Source organism: Electrophorus electricus, chromosome 25 (genome assembly GCF_041902795.1).
Source record: "Electrophorus electricus isolate QZ-2024a chromosome 25, ASM4190279v1, whole genome shotgun sequence".
Lineage (NCBI taxonomy): Eukaryota > Metazoa > Chordata > Actinopteri > Gymnotiformes > Gymnotidae > Electrophorus > Electrophorus electricus.
This window is the reverse complement of record NC_137521.1, coordinates 11,728,665-11,752,500: the sequence shown is the minus strand read 5'-3', so window position 1 is coordinate 11,752,500 and position 23,836 is coordinate 11,728,665. Positions and strand designations below refer to the sequence as shown.

The window sequence follows — 23,836 nt, the reverse complement described above, 5'->3', positions numbered from 1 at the left end:
TTAAAATAAAAACGTACCTACATGTGCATTTTTTTTTCTTGCTGCATGACCGAGCCCTTGCCTAGACCCCATTAAACTCAGTGAATTCAATTTCAAGAATTGGATAAAATGGTATTTTTTTAAATTTTATAACATTTAAGTAATTGTTTGGTTGTTGACCTTTTCTGAATACCACTATAAATCAAATCAGAGCTCATCCACTTCCTGCTGGGAAATCTGATTTTAAACAATTTAGTGACTGTGTGAAGAACAAATGTGGAGCATGCATGTGGTTGATGGCACTGGAGCTTATGGCGATGTGTTGCTTCATTTACATGATTTATATTATTAATGCTAACTGTGCCAGTAGCGCTGCCTCAGCTGGTGGATGTGGGAGTTGAGAACAGAAAATATCTTCCCTCACCTAAGAGTTGTGTGTAGAAATCATCAAAGATGGTTATGCCTTATTGAAAACCATTAGTGTATAATCAATAAAAACAGAATAAATCAGTAAAGTAAAATGTGTACTGATTGATTTCAATTAAAGTAGTGTATGCAGAAAAAGGAATTTGTTACTGCTCAAGCACACACAGTCCAAACACACACATATTACAACTTTGCTAAAAACCCATATAATAAATCAGAGGAGGGGTTATTGTTAAAATTGTAGGGTGGAGGTTGCATATCCCCAGTTAGCATTACACTAAATACTTTGTTTGGCTCAGTCATACAGTTTGTAAATAGTTTCATATATATATGCCTTTTTGTTCATTTTTATAGATTGCAAAATGTCAACGTAAAATAATTTAAGTCTGTTTGGGATTACTTCCCTGCAAGAGTGTGGTGACTACCATTGAGAATGTGGTGACTACCAGCTGGTGTGTGATGATTACCATTGATGATGACCTGTGTGTGTGTGTGTGTTCTTTGCACTCTGTGTGTGTCTAAGAGAGAGAGATTTGTCAGTGAAACATGAATGTGGACAGAAGATACACAAAGACGCACATCCTCTATGAATGACACCTGAGGGTTAAATAACAGTCCTCAGAGCCTTTACTGTCTGATGATGGCTGTAATCACTCCAGAGATTTCCTGTTTGTAACACTCCAGAGAGCTGTATGGTTCTGTGCTCCTACATGTTGGGTACTGTCACAGTTAGAGTGTGAGAGAGGGTTAGGTTAAGGTTAGGGTTGGAGTTAGGGTTAGGGGAGTTAGTTAGGTTAAGGTTAGGGTTGTACCTGGGCTGGTTTTGAAGCAGGACCATAGCCATTAGTGTGAGACTTTCATCAAGATTGGCTGGAAGCCCAGAGCAGATCAATGGCTCCAGAGGACCCCAGACTGAGCTCAGTGAAATACATAACGGATGTACCTGTAACCACTGCATATTAACACTCCTCACATTCACATGTTAATAAAATAAGAGTTACGCAACATTATTTTTTTGTAGAAGAACAGAAGTGTAAGGAGTGTGAGCACACACAGGAAATGTTGGCAGCTATACAGCCATAATCATTTTCCATAAACTATCAAAAGGCAAAAAAAAAAAAAAAAAAAAATACGAAACCCAAAACCCAAAAGTATATATACCGGTCATAATCAGTGGGTGTCTTACTCAGGAAGTAGAGTTGCTGCTGGGATTTCTTGGCTGTCGGGCTGGTGTTGAGGGTCCAGGTAAGGTTCTCCACTTGGTGAACACCAAGGAATTTGGTGCTTACAACTATCTTCACAAAGGAGTGGTCAGTATTGAGCAGAGTGCCCAGCTATAGTCTCCTCCATGTCAGGGGTGGGGCGCAGAGTGATGGACACTCATGCAATGTGTAATCTCTCTGCTTACTCAAGCAGATCTATAAATGGATTGAAGACATGTGTTGCATGAGTGCAAGGTGTGTGTCCCTGTATATGTGGATGTGATTGTGTGTGACATTTAATGTGGTATGCAAGAGAGTATTGTTCAATTGTAAAATGGTAGTCCCCATTGGTCCCTGTTAGTTCCTGTTAGTCCCCATCTTATACAAACTAACAGGGACTACTGAGGGGACTAACTGGGACTGATGTAGACTAAAGGGGACTAATGGGGACTATTAATTGTCACAAGCACATTTTACTCCTTGTTCCATAAGCATAATATATATCACTGTATGAACTGACATTGGGAAGCATAACACAATTAATGTGAATGTTATTAATGTTAATACTATAAATATATCCTATTAATCTTATTTTTAGATGGCTAATGGTTTTCATGACCAAACTGCAGTAATATGATGCTGAAAAAGGAATGGACACGTCTGACGCCGGTCCTGTCTGACGCCGGTCCTGTCTGACGCCGGTCCTGTCTGACGCTGGTCCTGTCTGACGCCGGTCCTGTCTGACGCCGGTCCTGTCTGATGCCGGTCCTGTCTGACGCCGGTCCTGTCTGGGCCTGTGTAACGCTGGTCCAGTCTCAGTAGTCCAGTCCAGTTTCCATCCTCTCCTGCCTCCACTGTGGCCCAGGTCATCTCCGTTACCATGGAAACCTCACTGCTGATTGCTCCAAAATCACAGGGAGGAAAATGTTGAAATGTTGACCAGATCAGTAAAGCTCTGTCTTAATTCCTGCAGATTCTAATTAAACAAGTCATTCGGGCTGGGTGCTGTACGTAGTGTTTACCCACTGCCCACCTTTCATGCAACAATGAAGAGATAGCTCATGCAGAGACTTCTGAGGCCTGTCCACCAAACACCATCAGGTCCACCAGCACCTTCGTCAGCCCTTCTGCTCCTCACATGCTGCTAGAACCCTTATTAGATCTGTTCTTAACTTCTAGTCCTTGTGAACATGCACAGGAACAGCAACTTAAAGAAGCATAATACCTTTCTACTTCTAAACCCTTTTTCGTTCTGCCCTTAAGAGTTGGTTGCTTCGGAGTAGAAGTTTGACAGAGAGATGTTGAACTTTTGAGATGTTTGCGGGTGAAAGAAGTCTATGGTTGGCTGAAAATCACGACTTTGACATGGTTTGTTTGGAAAGTCAGGATAGGATTGATTGTTAAACCAGTAACTGAACATGGCCTGAGATAGGCAGAGATGCAAGGTGTCAGAGCGTGGCATTGTCATATTTCTGCTATAGGAAGGGGCGTTTTCAGCAGACCAGTGCATGAAGAGCACAAACTATATTCATGCACACAACCCGAAGCAGCTGTGTGCTTGGCTAGGCTGGGAGACTCTTAGGCGCGCACGGTCTTTTCTTAGCGTTCAGCTTTCATAAGTTAGTCACGCGGTTGGTCCCATAGCCACTTTCGTACGTGCGACGGCATGCATAACTTGCTGCCTGTAAAGGACCCACAGCCAGGGTCTGTCCTTATGGGACTGGGTGGCCTTCTGGAATACTGGTTTGATAATCAGAATAGCATTACATGTACAATCTTAGTTTACACCTGATTAGGTACTGGCTTCACATTGCCTTAGGAGCTGGTTTTCAGAAGTGATTTAGTGTGCCTTGGCTGCCTTCTTCACTGGCCAGTTTTAATCAGTGCCTGTATTTGATATTTTGGACTAAATATTTTATTTATTCATAACCGATATCAAAAGTAGATTTAAGATATTTTGTAAATGTAAATAGAGTTCTTTTTGTATTGAAGTGAGTCTACTGCCACCTAGTGTGAAGTTTTTACCCTCTAATGAAAGTGTCAGGTATAATTCACAGGTTGTCTGGTTTCACTCAGATATGTAGATTTAATCACCGGACAAGGAACACATATATGCAAATGCATTAACAGGTGTGTTTGACATGTATGTTTGTCTGTCTATGGATATCCAGTCACTAACCAATCATCCAGACACGGGCATCCATAGACAATCAATCATCCAGACACGGGCATCCATAGACAATCAATCATCCAGACACGGGCATCCATAGACAATCAATCATCCAGACACGGGCATCCATAGGCACGGGCATCCATAGGCAATGAATAGGAATGGAAAATCAAATAAACTTCATTATAGAACACCATGCTGGAAGACGCCCTTTGAGGTAGAATACATATTTAAGGTTGCACAGTATTAGTTAGGCCCTACATTAGCTTTACAGTATGAAATAATACTTAGATTTTTGTACACACTTAGCAACAACAGTAGTTCTAGTGATTTATGTTGCTCTAGCTTTAACATTAATAATCAGCCGTGCAAGTGCAGTGTGTTATGTTATAGATGGATTAGTTTACAAGAGCTTTTGTTTATCTGTGCTTTATGTTCTGCTTGCAGGCTAGGCAGTGCATCAGTCTGTAATCCATTAAAGGCATCTGACTTGGGGATCGAAGGTCCTTGATGTGATTGCTGAGTATAAAATTGTAAGTGTCAAGAGGTACCCTGAGTATTTCTTTTGTATAGATGCTGGGTTTTTAGACAAGGTATATAAGGATATCCAGCCACTAACTTTGGCCATTTAGTTTAATCTTTGACCCCTTGACCCTACAGTGAGTAGCCTGTGGGTCAGGAAACCTTGCCTGATTGCTAAGGGTTAGTTCATTAGTCTATGACAATGGTCAACAACCTCATACATCTGATATGATCCACATGGGAGACTGACCTCTCAATCTTGACAGATTACTTGGTGACCAAGTATGACGGCCAGTTTTCTGTTGGCAAACCATTAAAATAACCAGAGAGCCATCCAGATGATCCCATATTTCTGAACTCCTACACCTGACGCCACTATGCTGTCATTTCTTCCACCAGTTAAACTTCACTTTCAAATGGTTTATAACCCCAGACCTGACCCTATACCCCTAGCCATGGTATAGGGTACCCTATAACCCTAGCATCGACACTATCTCTGACCCTGACCATGTAAACCCTATATCCTGGCCTGATGACACATACTCTGACCCAATAACCATCCATGGCCTGACACTTTTACTCCAAACCTGACCTTGTATCTAGTCCTGACCCTATAACCCTAGTCCTGATTCTTTACCCCTAACTCTGACCCCTTCTATGCCAGTTCCCTTCCCTAAAGGTGAAATGGTCATGCAGTAGTATGGAAACAGCTGAGCCTTATACACACACCTTTTAGAATTTTGCTTTAACACATTTTAGTTATTATTATTATGTCTACACACCTAAAGCCAACAAAAGATGAAGGGTCACACCATGCACTGTTATCAGTGAGCTAAAGACCTCTGTGGAACTGAATGTTTGTATATTATTGCTCTTGGGCCTTTAGTAATTTAAACAGGTAACATGCCATCTAAACCACTGGGTTTGGGTTCTCATCAGCCAATAAATGCCCTGTCTTCAGGCAACCAGCAGAGTTTAAATGTCAGGCTTGTTTGTCAGAACTGAATAATTTATATTGACATGTTGAAAAGGCCTATTCATCAGCCTGAGGATGTGTGTCAGCCATGTGTGTCTGCCTCAGAGACAAACCCAGGACGGGATGGAAGTCAAGAGCGGTGTGTGGAAGTGCAGTGCTATAATCTACTCGTTGGTAATTTATTTATGAATTTAGAGCGTTGTGTTGGGTAATGAAGTGACTGTTCAGTGGGGAGGAGAGTGGTGAGATGATGAACTGGTCCGTATGTCTTTTCGCCGTATGTCTCATCTCTGTTGTGTCTTGGCTACATATGTGTTGTCTTCCTATGTCTTGTACACTTGCTGTCATGAGCAAGAAGGCTTGCAGTCAGGCTCTCCAGACCTGCTGAAGAAGCTGCTCCGTGTGTTTGCCGCAGACTGTGGTTTAGACACGGAAAAAACGCAGCCCACATCCATGGTAAAATGCAACCCATATGTGTGGAAAAATCTAAAAAAACATGTATAAAACCAGACCTTATTTACAGCAGCACTGATCCAAGACTGTTTTAATTAAAATAATCAATGATCGTAGATGCAGTGCAGCTGTAAATAAGGTCTCTGTTGTCATTTTTCAAGTATCTTGCTCATGAAAGGCAAGTTTGTTATAAGCCTGTGGTTTCTGAGCACACTATAGATTAGCTTTCTTAAGTAATGGTTTTACTATACCTGTCTTAAATGCACTGGACATATTCCAGTTTCAAGATTTGTGTTAAGTATTTTAAGAAGAGAATGAAGACACCATTAAAAACATTGGCTTTGTTTTAATCTTAAGCATAACTCCAAGAGTTTAAATTCCACATCGTTGCTAGATTATTACAGAACTGTATGATTTACTGTTATTCCTGAAAATAAGTTATTAATTTATTCTTAAATAAATTTGCAAATGTTTTTAATAATTGGATTTAATAACTCTGTGTGTGTGTGTGTGTGTGTGTGTGTGTGTGTGTGTGTGTGTGTGTGTGTGTGTGTGTGTGTGTGTGTGTGCGCGCACCACCGTTCCCCTTTGGCAAGAGGGATTTAAGTGACGGTGTGACGTGGACGGCGCAGAAGGAGTGAGAGGCGTCTGTGAGGAAGCCTTTATTGTCCCTGACAATAAAAAGAGCAAGAAGGGGGAAAAAAAAGGAAATGCGAACACAAGGGGAAGTCAGCGTCTCGGTGGCGCTCGGTAGTCGCTCTACAGTCCGCTAACGCGCAGCGCGGACTTCAGGTACCTGTGGGCTTGAATAAAAGGAGAAAACAAGGAACAGGTGCGTTGGGTTAGTAATCAGGTGATTGTGAGCAGGGCAGGTGTGTAGTGCGGTCCTGACCAGGAGTGGGCATGTCCCTCCTGCTGGACGACCGGCCTACCGTGACAGAACCCCCCCCAACGACCATGCCAACCTCCTAGAGCACGGCCGGCCCGGCCACCCAGGAGTGGTTTTTGCAGATGAGCCCTATGAAAGGAGGCGATTGGGTCTGGGTCTGGGAGGCCGGTATCCAGCAACGCTCCTCCGGGCTGTACCCCCCCAGTCAATGAGGTCTCGCCCCTCTCCTCAGCAAGTCAAGCAAGGTTCTCACTTGGTAAGCCGGCTCCCCCTCCACAGGTGGAGGCGGAGTCCCAAAAGGGTTGTCGTCCTCTCCTAGAGGACCCTCTACCACCTGCTTCAGGGCCAAGACATGGAAGTCCCTAGATGCTCGACTGTTATCAGGCAAGCCTCTCCGTTAGGTCACATCATTGATGCATTTAATGACTGTATATGGACCTTCATACCTGGCTTCTAACTTGCCTTTAGGACTAGCCCGGCCATGTTTTGTTGTCACCCACACCCTCTCTCCTGGAGCATACTGAGGGGTGTTCCCACGCCTTTTATCCGCCTTTCTCTCGTAGGCGCCGATGGCTGAGCTTAACCACCTGTGTGTCTCCACCCAGACCTGTTCACTGTGCCGACACCAAGTTTCTACAGCTGGCTGGTCAGACACAGGGAGGTTCCAGGGATAGAGCGGTGGTTGGTAACCTAGAACAAACTCAAAGGGTGTTAGTTTCTTTGTGGCATGACGGAGAGTTTTGTGCGTATTCAGCCCAGGAGAGATATGTACTCCACACTTCGGGATGCTGTCTACAGTATAGGCGTAGGAGTTTACTTAGTTTTTGATTGGCCCTCTCTGCCTGTCCATTAGCCTGAGACAATGTCCTCTGGCAGGCCAAACTGCCTGAAAACATGGTGGAAGAGCAGGTCCGCTGTCTCCCAAGCAGTAGGGAGGCCCTTTAGAGGAATGAATCTTACCTTGGAGATTCTTGGAGAAGCGATCTATGGTCACTAGTATAACAGTGTTCCCCTCAGAGACAGGCAAATCCGTTACAAAATCCACAGATGTGAGACCATGGACATTGTGAAGTAGGTAGGGGAAGCAGCTTACCTGCAGGCAGCGTATGTGGCGTCTTACAATGCCACATACTTCACCATGTCTTTCTGCATGTCAGTCCACCAGTAGCCGGAGCTCAACAACTGTGCCGTGCGAGTGGATCCGGGGTGTCCCATTCCCACAGCGGTATGTGCCCATGTAATCAGAGCTCCACGGTATTCAGGTGGGACATAGAGACAGCCAACCCACACTCTCACAGCCCTCCTAATAGAGTCTATGTTGCGATCCAATTCCCAGCTAATTGTTGCCCCAAAATACAAGGGAGAGAACCGGTTCCTGGTTGGTGGACCGTGGCGTAAGAGCGCATTTACTCTTATGTTTTTAGCTCTCGGTTTATAGGTAACATGGAAGTTGAACCAAGAACTCCTACATCGATCTCCATCAGGAAAGGTTTCTCAGGGTTGGGTTGCTGCAAAACGGGAGCGGTATTGAAAGCCGTTTTTAGGTTTGCGAAGGCTTTTTCCACCGCAGAAGTCCACTTAATCCTTTTGGCTTGGCCCTCAAGCATGACAGTGAGGGGTCTGGCCAGGGTACTGAAGGACCTAACAAATCAAATTTGCAAACCATTGTAGTTCCCGGCGCATCCGAGGTCGAGGCCAGCTAGTTACTGCTTCCACTTTGCCTGGCTGCATGTGCACGTCACCCTCCCTAATATACCCCAGAAAACTCACCTCTGCTTGGTGAAACTCTGCAGTATAGCTGGATCTGTAATGGGTACAGAGAACTGCACGTACATCATACACATGTTGGTCAAGGGAAGAGGAGTAGATCAGGATATCGTCGATATAAGCGACGACAAATCTACCAGAAACTCCCTTAAGACCTAATTTATGTATGCTTGAAATACACAGGGAGCCGTGGCTAGACCATAAGGTCAAACCAAATACTCAGTGTCCTGACGACGTACTGAGGGCTGTTTTCCACTTGTCACCTTCTCTGACACGCATGAGGTTATATGTACTTCGTAAGTCTATCTTAGTAAAATACCTGGCTTCCCTCAGCTGTTCAAGTGCGGTTGGAACCAGGGGAAGATGGTATTGGATATTTCACCAATAGTTCATTGAGTCCTCGATAATCCACACATGGCCTCAAACCCCCCGTCCTTCTTCTTTACGAAGAATACACTGGCTGATGGTGGAGATGTGGAGGGACGAATGTAACCCTGAGCCTTAGCTCAATTTATGTATTGCTCCATCAGTCACTCTTCCTCCTGGGAGAGGGGGTAAATCCTGCGTCGCGGAGGGATGACCCCCTCCTTCAGTGTAATAGCGCAATCCCATGCATGATGAGGAGGGAGATGAGTAGATTAACAGGACAGAATACCGCAGTAAGGTCTCAGTACTCCCGAGGGACAATGATGTCTGACGTAGACTGGGGGGGCACAGCCCGGTTAGGGAAGCAATGCTTATTGCAGGAGGACGCCCATGAGAGGATACAGTTTTTGGTCCATGACAGATGAGGGTTGTGAGAACATAAGCAGGGAAGACCTGATGTGAGGGGGTGAGAAGAAGACAGTAAATAAAAGGATATGCGCTCTACATGTTTGCTGTTTATTTCCAGGCGTACACGAGGAGAGACATTTGTGGTGAACCCAGAGCCCACAGGTTCTCAGTCAAGCGTAACGTATGCATAACGGAGAGGGTAAGGAAACGGCCTTTATCCCCAGCCTCCTCGCGATTTTCCCGTCCATTAGAATCCCTGTCGCTCCCGAGTCCACCAAGGCTGTGGAAAAGAGAGGACTGCCCCTGTGCGATATTTTTACCAGAATATGGAACATTGACAGAGCTGGGAGCAGCTCACCAAATCCCTCTCCTCTCTGTGCCCTTGGCTTACGTCACACTCTGGCTACACCCAGCTGCATGGGCTTCTCTGAACCCTCAGCCGGTCTGGTTGGTGGGGTAACCTCTCGATGGGGTGACCCACGACGAACGTGACGACGACGCTCCTGCAGAAGGTGGTCATACGTAATGGCCAGATGGATGATGTCCTTCAGCATGGCTGCTTCTTGCTTGCTGGCAAGCTCAGCCTGCAACTCACCACTTAAGCCACCCATGAACACGTCCACGAGAGCTGGCTCATTCCACCGTGTTCCTGCTGCAAGCGTCTGAAACTCCATGGCGTAATCATCAGCCGTTTGGAAAACCCTGCCTCAGACGTAGCAGGGCCTGTCCGCAAATTCTTCCTTGGCCAGGGTGATGGAACGTAGCCTTGAGTTCCTGGGTGACACCAGTATAATTGTTCAGTAGCAGCGAGGATTTGGTTACCGGGGCTGTGCCCTGGACACGGGCTTTCTCCGTGAGCTTGGATATCATGAATGCCACATTGGTGTGGTCGGGCAGACGAGGTTGGTAGCCAAAGTACAACACGCACTGAACCAGAAACCCTTCACAGCTGTCTGGTTCTCCTCCATAAACCATGGGGGTGGCGATCAAGCACCTACCCACTCCGGCTCCGGAGGAGTAGTAGCTGGAGTCGCTCTGTTCTCGGGACTAGCGACGAGGTTCTCCACGTATCGCCCAAGACCCTGTGCCATGGAGTGGATCTCCCCTATTTCCTGTCTCTACTGTTCAAGTGCCGTCATTTGAACAGAGAGCAGGCTTCTCCAGTCAGGGCTGCTCGCTTCGCTCCCAGATGGCTGTGCATTCTGTGACGTGGACGGCACAGAAGGAGTGAGAGGCGAGGCGTCTGTGAGGAAGCCTTTATTGTCTCTGACAATAAAAAGAGCAAGAAGGGGGAAAAAAAAGGAAATGCGAACACAAGGGGAAGTCAGCGTCTCGGTGGCGCTCGGTAGTCGCTCTACAGTCCGCTAACGCGCAGCGCGGACTTCAGGTACCTGTGGGCTTAAATAAAAGGAGAAAACAAGGAACAGGTGCGTTGGGTTAGTAATCAGGTGATTGTGAGCAGGGCAGGTGTGTAGTGCGGTCCTGACCAGGAGTGGACGTGTCCCTCCTGTTGGATGACCGGCCTAACGTGATACATGGGCTTTCTTGATGTTTGAGTAACAGCTCAAGCACACACACATTATAGGAAAACTAAATTAGCCTGCTGAGGATATGAGTAAAGTTATGGTTTGGTGTAAAATACTTTGTACTGGATTGTCATGACAGTTGCTCAAATGAAGGTGGATGGGGGGTGTTTGTGCGGAAGGGTATAAGAAGGAGCAAGCAATTGTTTGTGCTTCGCTGGCCCACAGAGGAGACTGTATTGATGACACTTGTGCTAATAAAACCTTTGTGTGTATGTGTGTGTGTGTGTGTGTATGTGTGTGTGTATGTGTGTGTGTATGTGTGTGTGTGTGTGTGTGTGTATACATAATACAAATATCTAGTCAGCCAGTCACATAACGGGGAGGAAAGTTTAACTGACTTTGAACATGGCATTGTATGTGCTAGACATGCTGGTCTGAGTATTTCAGAAACTGCTGATCATCTGAGATTTTCATGCACAACCATCTCTAGAGCTTACACAGGATGGTATGAAAAAGAGAACATATCCAGTGAATGGCGGTTCTCTGCATGAAAATGCCTTGTTGATGTCAGAGGATAATGGCCAGACTGGATTGAACTGGTAAAACAGCAGCAGCAACTCAGATATTCACTCGTTACAACCAAGATATGCAGATGATCTCTGAACACACAACACACTGAACCTGGAAGCAGATGGGCTACAGCAGTAGAAGACCACACCGGCTGTCCCTCCTGTTGGCTGAGAACAGGAAATGAAGCTGCGATCTGCACATGCTCACCAAAACCGGACAACAGAAGATTGGAAAAACATTGACTGGTCTGATGAGTCTCGATGTCTGCTGCAGCATTCAGATGATGGGGTCAGAAATTGGCTTGTATCAGCAGTTCAGGCAGCTGGTGGAGGTGTAATGGTGCGGGTTTATTTTCTTGGTACATATTGGGCTCCATAATACCACTTGAACATCGTTTAAACTCCACTGCCTACCTCAGCATTGTTTAAACACCACAGCCTACCTGAGCATTGTTTAAACACCACAGCCTACCTGAGCATTGTTTAAACTCCACAGCCTACCTCAGCATTGTTTAAACTCCACAGCCTACCTCAGCATTGTTTAAACACCACAGCCTACCTCAGCATTGTTTAAACTCCACTGCCTACCTCAGCATTGTTTAAACTCCACTGCCTACCTCAGCATTGTTTAAACTCCACAGCCTACCTCAGCATTGTTTAAACACCACAGCCTACCTCAGCATTGTTTAAACACCACAGCCTACCTCAGCATTGTTTAAACTCCACTGCCTACCTCAGCATTGTTTAAACTCCACTGCCTACCTCAGCATTGTTTAAACTCCACAGCCTACCTCAGCATTGTTTAAACACCACAGCCTACCTCAGCATTGTTTAAACACCACAGCCTACCTGAGCAAGCTTAATTTTATTGCATTTGTTTAGTTGCTGGAGGTGTTGGCAAAATTAATAACTACTGACATTTGCCCTTAATGGATAGAATTATTTATTTTTCCATAACTGTCAAGAAAATGTCACTTTTGTTGATCTAATGTCTACAGCATTCTCAATAAACAGACCTATTTGTAAACATTTGTAAAACAAATAGCAAAATTATGAATAGTTCTTCACTGACCAGAGAAAGAGAGAGAAACTGATGTGAATAGATTAGAGATGTTATGGTTTCAGGAGAGGGCCCAGGGAAGCAGTTTGTGTTACCCTATAGTGACCAAACAACATGAGTGTATTTGGGGTGATGTGGGGTGAGTGTGTCCTTGTGTTGATGTGGGGTGAGTGTGTCCTCGTGGTGATGACACTGCTGACTCCCTTGTAATTATGATAGATGAGTTTGTCATCACAGAACTGAGTGATTAGTATTTACGCACAGCAGTATATGATAATTGCGTCCTCTCGGAGATGAGGGATGAATGCGTCTCTTGGCTGCAGTAGAGTTACTGCACATGGGCACCAATCCCCACGTTTCACAATGAGCTCCAGCACACCCACGTTAGCAGGCTGGTCTGTGAGGGCTCACCAGCATGAGAAAAATGTCAGCACTTGAATTATTAAAACCCCAGATTTACTGATACTGGAGGACCTGTTGGTGGGGTAATAGAGTCCCATGACATGTATTTGGTTTGATAGAAGTCTTTCACTGTGAATTCACAAGTTTGTTGTTGGTTTTACCAGGCAAAAATTGTTCACTTTTGTAAACATGTAAGAAAAATCACAGTGCAACAATGTCAGACTATGTATCTACAAGATTAGAAAGTACTACAATATTTCAACTTTACAAAAGTGTTTTAGTAAATTAACTGCACAGTCAGCGGTCACCTCTGACCTCATAATATGGTGAAATGGTGAATTTTGTGATGTTGTACTGTGTTGTGTTTAGGAGGATGGTGCTTTGAACTGGAGGATTAAGATTGGTGCTGTGTGTGCAGGTGTAAATACTTATGGAACATTTACTATGAAAAGAAAAGTGCCTAGAAAGAAGGAAGTGAAGCCCACTACTGGTCCTGGAGCGCTGGTGCTGTTTGTAAATTCATCTTTTATTCCAGTTACTTGCTAGTATAATCCTCTCTCTTTTTCCTCAGTGTGTTTTGCGTGGCTGTGAATGTGTTGGTGCTGTGCCTCAAGCGAGACAGACGTGCTTTACTGTGCTCCCTCTGCATGTGTGCGTGCAGTTTTGTTGTGGCTTTTGTGATTTGTGAGATATTAGTGAGACCAGGTTTGAACTGTGATTTTACTTTGTATTGGATTAAACCCTGAGCTTGCTTTTCTGTGTACTATGTGTGTGTGTGCGCTATATCTGTTGTGAATGGGCTTTGTCATAAGGATTTTGTGTGTTTTGCTTTGGTCAGTCTGTCAGTGTTTTTGGGTTTTGTTTGTTAATTTGGCCTTGATCATTCCTGAAGTCAGTCCTGCCTGTTTGTATATATTTGTGTATTTACCTGTTTATGATGTGCTGGCAACACTCAGCTTCTGTGTTCTCTTCAGGTTTCTTCTGTGGGTTCTTTTTTCTTTTTCTTCAACTGATTTGCCTGGATGAGGTCATAACAGAGTGAGTGAATGAGCATGTGTGGGGGTTGCCGCATGGAGAGAGAGAGAGAGAGAGAGAGAGAGAGAGAGAGAGAGAGAGAGAGAGAGAGAATATCTGTGGTCAAGCATAGCTGCCCTGTTTTGTTGTGACCCTGGTAAAAGCTCTCGTGCCCTTCTCACTAATGCGTCAGGAGGAAGATGTGTGACGAATAAGTTAGAATGACCTAAGTGTCTCATCATTCCAATCTCAAATTATATATTCGAGAAAGTCACTACCGTGAAGACAAATGCTTGCTGTATGTTAATTTTGTGGCTTGCACAAAATTTGAGATGTGTGTGCTGCTTTGACACATTTTTCCAATGTGGCGCACACTCATGTTCTTTTATGTGAGGCTTCTGCAGGCATTGGATTAAATTTAATTAAGTGTCCTAACTTAAACTCGATCGGTTTACATCAGTTATGTTTGGCAGGTGGCTGATTGAATAAGGCCCAATGTATAACCCTAGTCCTGCTGCAGCACACTTGTGTAACCGCCCCCACGCTCCCTCTAGAATGTTATCTGCTTGCACCACTAGATGGAGCCACATGCTATAGTTTAGTACCTAAGGGGCATTCCCAGGTTCTTTTGGAGAAGAGGGTACAGCAGAGGTGTACCTTAGACTATAAGACAGTGGAGGCTATTGGGGATATGGGAGTGTAACTACTATGTCAAATCAATCAAATCAAAATTTGATTATATAGCACTTTTTACAACAGATGTTGTCACAAAGCATCTTTACAAATGTCCAAGTCCAAGCCCCCAGTGAGTAAGCCAAGGGCGACCGTGGCAAGGAAAAACTCCCTAGAGCACGAGGAAGAAACCTTGAGAGGAACCAAGACTCAAAGAGGGGGCCCATCCTTCTCTGGATGAAATGTTTTGCTTGCTTCATATCCACTTTAACAAAATTAACACAACAATAATTAAACATGCTGGATGATGTATGAAAGTGCTGGTGAATATAAAGGTAGCATTGGATTTGAGTTCCGTACTAAGAACTCCAAATGTTCATCTTTCCTATTTAATGCAGTGTAGTACATGGTATACTGGTTTGTTTCAAGATAACTATGGTGTTAGTGTATGGCCAAAAAGGTTTAGCATGGGCTTCCTCTCCAGATCCCACATTAGAACAGTTTGTATGATACGGATATAGAAACAAATGGAAGTTGGACACAGGAAGACTGTCCCTTGTAGGCGTGAGCAACTGTTCATTTCTTATTCATACACTTCAGGCACACAGATTAATGTCCAGTTTTCCTCAGATAGCGCTCTGTCTTTTAATCCCAGTAGTTAATTAGTTTCTGTGTTACAGCTCTGTCACACCCTGGATGAGCTCATCACCACATACAACCAGCGATCTCAGTCAGCTGTGGATTAATGTGTATACATGTGCTTTATGTAAGCTACAGTTAGCGTTATAGCCTAGAAGGGAGGACAAGCCTGTTGCTAGGTAACAGCACGGGGAACGGCAGGTCTGAGCATCTGCCTATGCTGCTGTCTCGTGGACTACTTTATTTAGCCCGTCCAACACCACGCATATGAGTCAACGTGACTAAACTAGGCTTCGTTTTTGATATTTCTGAAGTGATAATCAAACACTGAGGCTATGAAAAATTTTGCTGAGTTTTGATTACTGGACTGAATTGCTGTTAAGATGCTCAGCCAGACTTTGCCTGCCAGCTCTATTATGTGGTTCTGTGATGTGCTATAGTACTTGCTGTCATGCCAAATATCACTGAAACCTGCAGAGTTTCTATTTATTTATTTCATTTTTAATTTACTTATATTTTTGTCAGATTTAGCTGAAGCAACTTGGACTGAATCCAACCTGAGTAATTGAGGGTTAAGGGTCTTGCTCTGGGACCCAACATTGGCAACCTGGTAGTGGTGGGACTTGAACTGGCACCTTCTGATTACAAGTCAAGCACCTTATGATATGTTATGATCTTCTATGATATATGCCTTGGTTTGTGGTGATATTGCTGTAAGTCAGCTTTGATCAGTATCTCTCTTTGGATCATGGTCAGTTCCTGTTAGTGCTGATCTTTTCTATTTTGTATCTACTGGGTTATAAGACTTTGTTTGCTAACAAAGTTGCTTCTAGAACGCCTTTAGCAGGACTAGAACTATGCTTCCCTGGTAGTTCCAGCTTCCAGTAAACCCAGAGGCTCAGACATGTATCCTGTAAGGGCTCCCAGCTCTGCTGTCCTGAGAGTTGTCAGCTGATTTAGTGGGAAGGATGGCGAAATTCTCTTTCCCGTGCTCTGATTGGGTGGGAGGGATGGGTTAATTCTCTTTCCCGTCCTCTGATTGGGTGGGAAGGATGCATCCTTTGGCTTTTCATGTTGATGCAGAGTAAAGGGTGAGTTGACAACTTGCAGGGGACATGACTGGCTGCAGTAGAAAAACAGTGAATAAAACTGTACAATGAAAACCAGTAAATAAACCTTACACTGGAAACTGGTGACTAAAAACATACACCATCACTGACACCATGTGAACAGGCCCTGAGGCTTAGTCTTCTGGCTCCAGTACAGGTTAAATGTTTGGACTAATGTTATGAGGAGTGTTTTAAGAGTTGGTTGCATAATGCTTACAGCAAATGACATCCTGATAGTAAACATTGTAAATTATTGTATCCTGTCAGAATGTAAACTGTAGACAGGGAAAAGTCTATGGGGAAAAAAACAGGCACCAAGAATGTTTTCGAACAAGTGGAAAAAGCAACTCTGTGTTCCAAAACTGATCAGACAGAGAAAGAAAAACGGACCCTCACAAAATCTGATGTAAATACAGCACATCCTGCAGAGACTTACTGGAAGTGTGTGTGTGTGTGTGTGTGTGCGTATGCAAGCACGTGAGGAGGAGGAGGAGGAGAAGTGAGTGTGTTTGTTTGGTAGATCAAGGTGAGGAAGGTGAACAACAAATAAGACATTGAGGGCTGTACTGTCACCATGGAGACCAGTGTTAAGATGACTGTCACCATGGAGACCATTGTTAAGATGACAGGGAGCATATGTTCTTGGAGGATGGATGCTTCTGCTTCACATTCCAGACTGGACTTTGAAATAAGGCTGGTTGTGTCAGATAAGAGCTCTGATGATCATCTACTCAGGACTAACCTGGAGGAAGTGCCTAGAAGGGCAGGAAAACATTGCAGTTAACTAAAGACTTATGATTTTAGTTTTAAGGAAACAGCTGTTTGGTTGGTTACATTCAACAGTGCAAACTTTGCTCTTTTGGTCTGTCATATTTACAGAACCTCTGACAAGGTTTTACAGCTGTTACATAGCCATGCCCACATATGTCAGCAGAGGCACTATGGAGATTATTGAAACGTGTTGACTTGATGCATTTATGCATCATTGCATTTACACACACACACACATGCTCTTTCTCATTCACTCCTAGACCCCTAAGGGCTTTAGTTCCACACTAATTGTCTATTGAGAGTGACCCCTGACCTCTGTATGTGCGATAGTTGATGGTGCGTTCATCTTAATCTTCAGAAGTGATGACTTAAGGCTGTAATTACTCTCACTACTCGCTTTATACATGGTGCACTGCTGTCAAAACTAAACAGTATTTGGGACAATAGTCAAGGACTAGTGAGCTTGAGTTTTAGCCAGCAAACCAATATTGATAAAACTAATATTGTTAAACACACAAATGTTTGCTTCCTTTAGTTTTCCCTCATTTTTAACTAATTTTCGTGTGTGTGTGTGTGTGTGTATGTGTGTGTGTGTGTGTGTGTGTGTGTGTGTGTGAGTGTGAGTGTGAGTGTGAGTGTGTGTGTGTGTGTGTGTGTGTGTGTGTGTGTGTGTGTGTGTGAGTGTGAGTGTGAGTGTGTGTGTGAGTGTGAGTGTGAGTGTGAGTGTGTGTGTGTGTGTGAGTGTGTGTGTGAGTGTGAGTGTGAGTGTGTGTGTGTGTGTGTGTGTGTGTGTGAGTGTGAGTGTGTGTGTGAGTGTGTGTGTGAGTGTGAGTGTGTGTGTGAGTGTGAGTGTGAGTGTGAGTGTGTGTGTGTGTGTGTGAGTGTGTGAGAGAGACCGAGAGGGAAGGAGAGAGAATGGATGAGAGAAAGCTCTATTTTTGTCCTCCTGGCTAGGGCGGTGTGTCTGTAATGGTCTGTGTCCTACAGTGCGCCTGTAACAGCCCTACACTGAAGTATTGGGGCATTTGGCATCTGCATTTTCAGCATCTGTTGTTTATTTATTTGTTTCCTCTGCAGAGAGGTTTAATATTGCAGTAGAGCATCATTAGCACACACTGCTTATAAATATTAAATTCTGTTGTGACTTAACTTGGTCTCTGTCTCCCCTCTGCTTCAATGTTGTTGTTGTTGTTGTTGTTGTTGTTGTTGTTTTCTAATTCTGAATGCTTACTATCATAGTATTACAAGCATAACTAAAACCACTCAAAGGTAATTAAATGTTAGTGCCACTCAAATTGATGATGGAATGAGAGTTATGAGAAATTGTTCCTGCTGCATAATTACAGTGTATGTCTGGTCTCATATGCTGTGATGCCGTTGAACTGTAATGTTCAAATTGTAATGTAATCTGCTCTCGCGGAAGGATGTCAAAGTGCACGCGCTGTCTTTCAGCTGCACTCTCCTTCACACTTTCGCGGAACATGCTCTCCACGTTACACCTGCCTGCTTTACTGTGGGCTGAAGAAGACAGAGATATGTGAAGTGAAAACTAACGCTAGGGTTAACCCCTAAGTGAAATTAATGTGCCAGGTTAAAATTTCTAATCCTGGCCCGAACCCTCTCTTTCTGCTTAAATATGTAACATAGAAAAAGGGTATTGTTTATAGATGAACGTTAATGTACTGCCTATTTTAGACGAGAATTAATCTTGTGTTTTAAATGCATTAAACTTGTATTTTAAATCTGATCAGACGACGCGTTACTTGCCAGGTATGAACGCTCTCGGTACATCCGCTTCACATAATTTTGACAATTAATATCTTACAAATATCATTGATTAAAAACGCAAACATCATTAATTCATCCGGTTCACACCGTTTTAAGTTATATATTTTTTGTGATTTGCCTAAAGGAACTGGCTGCGCTCTTCATCAACGCTTTGGTGTTTTGAGTGGAATAAAAGCGGGAGACGGGCGCCCAGGGCTAATTTCCAGAACTCTGCGGTCTCGTATGAGCTCGAATTTTATTTCTCAGCAGAGTTGTTATACAGGCGTCACGCGTGGACGCATCCACGCGGTGTGGCTGGTCCGAATACCGGGGTCGCGTGGAAAAGAGACGCGCTACTCTGACCTTGGAGGCTACAAAGATGATGGAAGCCGAACAACTAAATGACCGCTTGCATACGTTTGAACGTGAATAACTTGGGAGGATGTAACGCTGCCAGGAAGAGGCTGTGACCACCCAGATGTCAAAATATCCAGTGACCTTTTGAACGTCGTCGTCATGCTTACGAACGTCTGTCTTCGCGTCGTCTTTTTTGGACAGGCGCTTCAAATCGGTTTCTAGGCTGTTGCTCGCGAGGGCAGTTAAGAGTTTATCCGAGTCAGCGCGTGCAGCGTGTTGTTCTCTCTTTAGTGAGTATGGGCCGGTGCACTCGAAACACAGAGTTGCACGAGTGAGCAGATATCTGTCTTTCCTTCCACTACGGGCGCGCATTGTTGGATGGAGCATGCGGAAGGTAGACGACTGGAGAAGTGTTTGCAAACCAGGAAAGCGAGAAAACTTTTGCGTTAAGGGTTATGATTGAAACAGAAGGCAAGCGGACATCACCATCCAGAATCTCGCTGAATCGAATGGAAACCAAACAAATGTGGCGCTTTACTCGGACTTGATCAGCACTGACTTTTTCATGAGAATCGTTTAGGAAAAGTATTTATCGTTCTTTAAATGTTCGTTTGCATGGGATGTACGATTGCGACTTGGATTATTATTTTTTTACTCTTGTTTTCTGTTTCACTGTCGAGTAGTCTGAAATGTGATAGGTAATTTATTGGGCACCCACTGGAATAAGATACGTGTGGCTTTTGGCGGATGATGCCATAGGCGATTAATCACTCAATTAACCTGGAGGGGCTCGAGGAGGCTGAGGCTTTCGAATATTCTGCATGTTTGTGCGCAGTGTGGATGATTCGCGCAAGCGGGGATGCTGCGAGTGTGTGGGGTGCACTTTTCAGAATCGGTTGCCCTAAATTGATGCTGGATTGACACACAGTGGACGATATTGTGCGTGATGATTCGCTAGTGTACCCGCCCTTTTCCACGAGGCATAATCTTTTCTTCTGTCTGCCTGTTCTTTTTTTTTTTTTTTTTTTGGCTCGCAGAATGGCGCGATTTGGAGATGATGTCCCCGGCTTGCTGGGCGCCGGGGACGGAGGATCGGAGCGCAGTCGAGCCCGGGAGGCGCCTACAGTGTCTACAGGTGGAGTTTCTCCAGCTTTCAAACAAACCAAAGCGCAGCGAGCCCGTACTATGGCCCTGTATAACCCTCTTCCAGTCAGGCAAAACTGCTTCACCGTCAACCGATCGCTCTTCATTTTCGGTGAGGACAACGTCGTTAGGAAGTACGCCAAGAAGATAATAGAGTGGCCATATCCTTTTGCCTTAATGGTAACAAAACAGCCAGTAACAAAACACGTATTTACAAATACATCGGGTATATACACAAGTTATATCAGTTGTGCACATGCAAATGTCACATGTGTAAACAAAACCCCAAAAACATGGCACTTCACAATGTGTTTGCTGGTTTTGTTCGTGAAGGCTTGAAACTGTTCAAAATATCCTTTTTTTTTTTTTTTGTCACACCTGATATATGTGGCACTAAGATTTTCTAATACTATGCTTGATATCTCTGTATATAATGATCTATAAATTGTGAAATCAAAGTTAACACAAGGGCTAGGTTGAAGGTGGGGTTCCAGGTAGTTTTAAGGTTGCCCTACTCTTTCGTCTGGCTGCGTGGTTTGGCACCATGGACAGCGCCACTGTGGTCTTTAGCCAGAGTGCTAATTTAGGCCTCATCTTCCTCGTGTATTGCATATCAGACTAATATGGTGGAGAGATTAATGGCTACTAAAAGCTAAGACAAATATAGTAAAGATCTATTTATTCTCCATGTCAGGAAACAAACTGTATAACACGAGAAGATTGTAAATATCTCTAACATTGAAGAAAGGAATATCTCAACCTTTTGTTTGTTTCCTCACCTGACACAGTCTTTGAGAATTTACTGTCACTGTTAGAAGTGCATGCAAAGCTGGGCTCAGCAGTGTGAGAGTGCCGGAGAGGTTGCAGAAAAGCTTCAGTGTGGTGTGAACAAGCTAAAAGACATGATTGAGTGTCAGGTCATGACCAGGTGTGTCACTGCTGGGTGATATCGTAGTTGCTAAACCTTTAATGCATGATGGAGCATTTAGCATCAGAGGGCTGAGTTCTTCACAAAGGGCAGACAGAGAAATATAACTGTAATAGAATTACATTAGCCTTAGGATTAAGGTTAGGGTTAATTGAATTCGCCATAGGGTTAATTAACTGCATTTCCGTACACTGTGGTGACAGTTGACTTTTTCACTTCAGAAAGTTATTTGGCCACAGGTAATGTGTGTGACTTTTGATTATAATGTGGCTTACAGTTGACTTTGTCAAAGAGGGTTGCCAGCAGTGACACTTTAATAAAGAAGGAAACTATACCAGAATGCATGAATAGTTCAATGTCTGCAATGTATGTTATACTGACCAACGAGTTAGAAATATCCACCATAGAGACAATTTAAGGGCAATTATACCCTTAAGAGAAACACGTTGCTTTAACATATGGTTAACACCTTTTACAACATAATCACCACCTGTTTAAAATTCTGAAGAGAGAAACTGATTGATGTACATCATGATGCCACCCTCCACCCTGCAGGAGTCTTAAACTCTGTGAGCATCTCGGGGCCAGGGTTAACCCGGACTTTGTCCGGCAAATGCGAGTCGTGTGTTCTGTGCTTCTGCCAAATTAGATCTGGTGATCAGTGCTGCATGGTCACCGAGCAGATCTGGAATGTGCTGCGATGTGCTTCTCTCATAAAAGCACAGGCTTTTTGACGAGTACGACACAAGCTTTGCTAACAGCGCTTTAATGGGTTGGCACCCCACCACAGCAAACACAACTCCAGCCTGTTCTTCAGAGGCATGAAGAAAACCATCTCCTTGGGGTTGTGGTTCATGAAGAAAACACCTGGGTGGAGCTGTGTGAAATCTGTTTGCAGTCTGTCATTGGGGAGCTGATGAAGTGCCATCAACCACTATTAGTAAACAGAATTATTTAGACATTTTCGATTTGAATTATTTGGGCCTTTTAGATCTGCTATTCTTAGATTATTCATTTCAGGATCTATATTTAGCATCATGAATAGTCCTGGTCTGAACACCTATGCATTAATATTGCATTTCACCAACCTCAAAGTGAGGAACACTTGCCTGCAACATGTCTAACATAATTATTTATCTCTTCACAGTTGTAATGCCAATTATTAGCTGTACGATTATAGAGCAGTAATTGAGGATGCCTTGGGTAAGATGGGTGTGAGTGGTTATTGGCAGGATTGATGGTGTTTGGGTGCTAGGAGTTTGGCTGTATGCTGAGGGGGCAGGCTGTGTTTGGTTGTTGGACTTTGCTGAGGGGATAGGCTATTTTTGGGTGTTGGGCTGTATGCTGAGGGGGCAGGCTGTGTTTGGATGTATACTACGTGAAGTAGTTTGTATTTGGGCAGTGTATGTTTTGGTGTCGCTTGTATGAGGTATTGAAGGCAGGACAGTGATACTGACTGATCTCAATTCATAAATTAAACAGTAAACCATATTTTATGTCAGTTTGATTATCCATTTGCTCTGAAACATTTAAGACAGCAGGTGAACTACTAATTCAGTCTCAGGAAATGACTAGAGAAAGTGATAAATATGGCTTATAATACAGTTTAGTTTTTGCTCTGTTATTGCACTGTTGTTGAACATCCTTCACTGCTTACATTACCAATTTGGGTTAGAAAATTAACTTACCTAAATGATCTGTTGGGACCAGACTGTATTGTTTCATGTGGTGGATGTGTTGAATGCGGAAGGGTGGTGGTAAGGGAGGGGTTAATGGAATTACAGAGCTGCAGCGGGGCTTGTGGGGGCAGCAGCTGTTTCCCTCTGATCCCTGCTGTGGGGCAGGAAAGGAAGTTCCCCACAGAGCTCACACTCAATAATTGAGCTTCAATTACTCCCTTAAACCACCTTGTAGAGAGGAGGGGACTTCATGGTACAGCTACCTTAACCCTAACCCAGATAAAACTTGTGAGGCTTTATCTTTATATGAGATTTATACTGATAAATGTATACAAATTTACACTGTCCTTAACTCGCATACATTTATACTAATGTAAACTGTCCTTAACTCACATAAAGTTTTATTATGTATACTGTCTTACTCGGAAAGACTTAAACTTGGTATAGCTCATTGGTTCTTACTTTTTCTGCCCCCCCATTGGAGGAAGAAAAATGTTCACCCCCTCAACAAAATGGTGACAAACAGGTCAAGTTGAAACAACATCAGGTTCATGGTCATTTATTTGACCTTTATTTCAGTAATTTCTGTGGTGCAAATAAAACCATCAGTTCACCTTTACCTCTTTTTGAGACGTGTCACCTAATGACTCTTAGTTTGAGATGTCACCTAATGACTCTTAGTTTGAGACGTGTCACCTAATGACTCTTAGTTTGAGACGTGTCACCTAATGACTCTTAGTTTGAGACGTGTCACCTAATGACTCTTAGTTTGAGATGTGTCACCTAATGACTCTTAGTTTGAGACGTGTCTTGTTGGGGCGTGTCAGTTTGAGACGTGTCTTGTTGGGGCATGTTAGTCTGAGACATGCCACCTAATGAGTGCTAGTTTTAGATATGTCTCATGGGGCATGTTGGTTTGAGACAAGTTTATGAGGGAATGTTAGTGTCAGACATCTCACTCAATAGTGCTAGTTTGACGCATATCTCTTAGGGCTTTTTAGTTTGAGACATGTCTCTTGGAGTGTTAGTTTGTAGTGAGCAG

General features: G+C 43.8%; 1 protein-coding gene across 1 annotated transcript in view; it reads left to right on the top strand.

Annotated features, from left to right (window-relative positions):
- cacna1ea (calcium channel, voltage-dependent, R type, alpha 1E subunit a) overlaps positions 1-23,836 on the top strand; it is a 136,244-nt gene that overhangs the window by 18,674 nt on the left and 93,734 nt on the right. Inside the window, exon 3 of the mRNA XM_081707591.1 lies at positions 20,082-20,348. Within this exon, the coding sequence (XP_081563717.1) occupies positions 20,082-20,348 (267 nt within the window). The remainder of the gene's footprint in view (positions 1-20,081; positions 20,349-23,836) is intronic.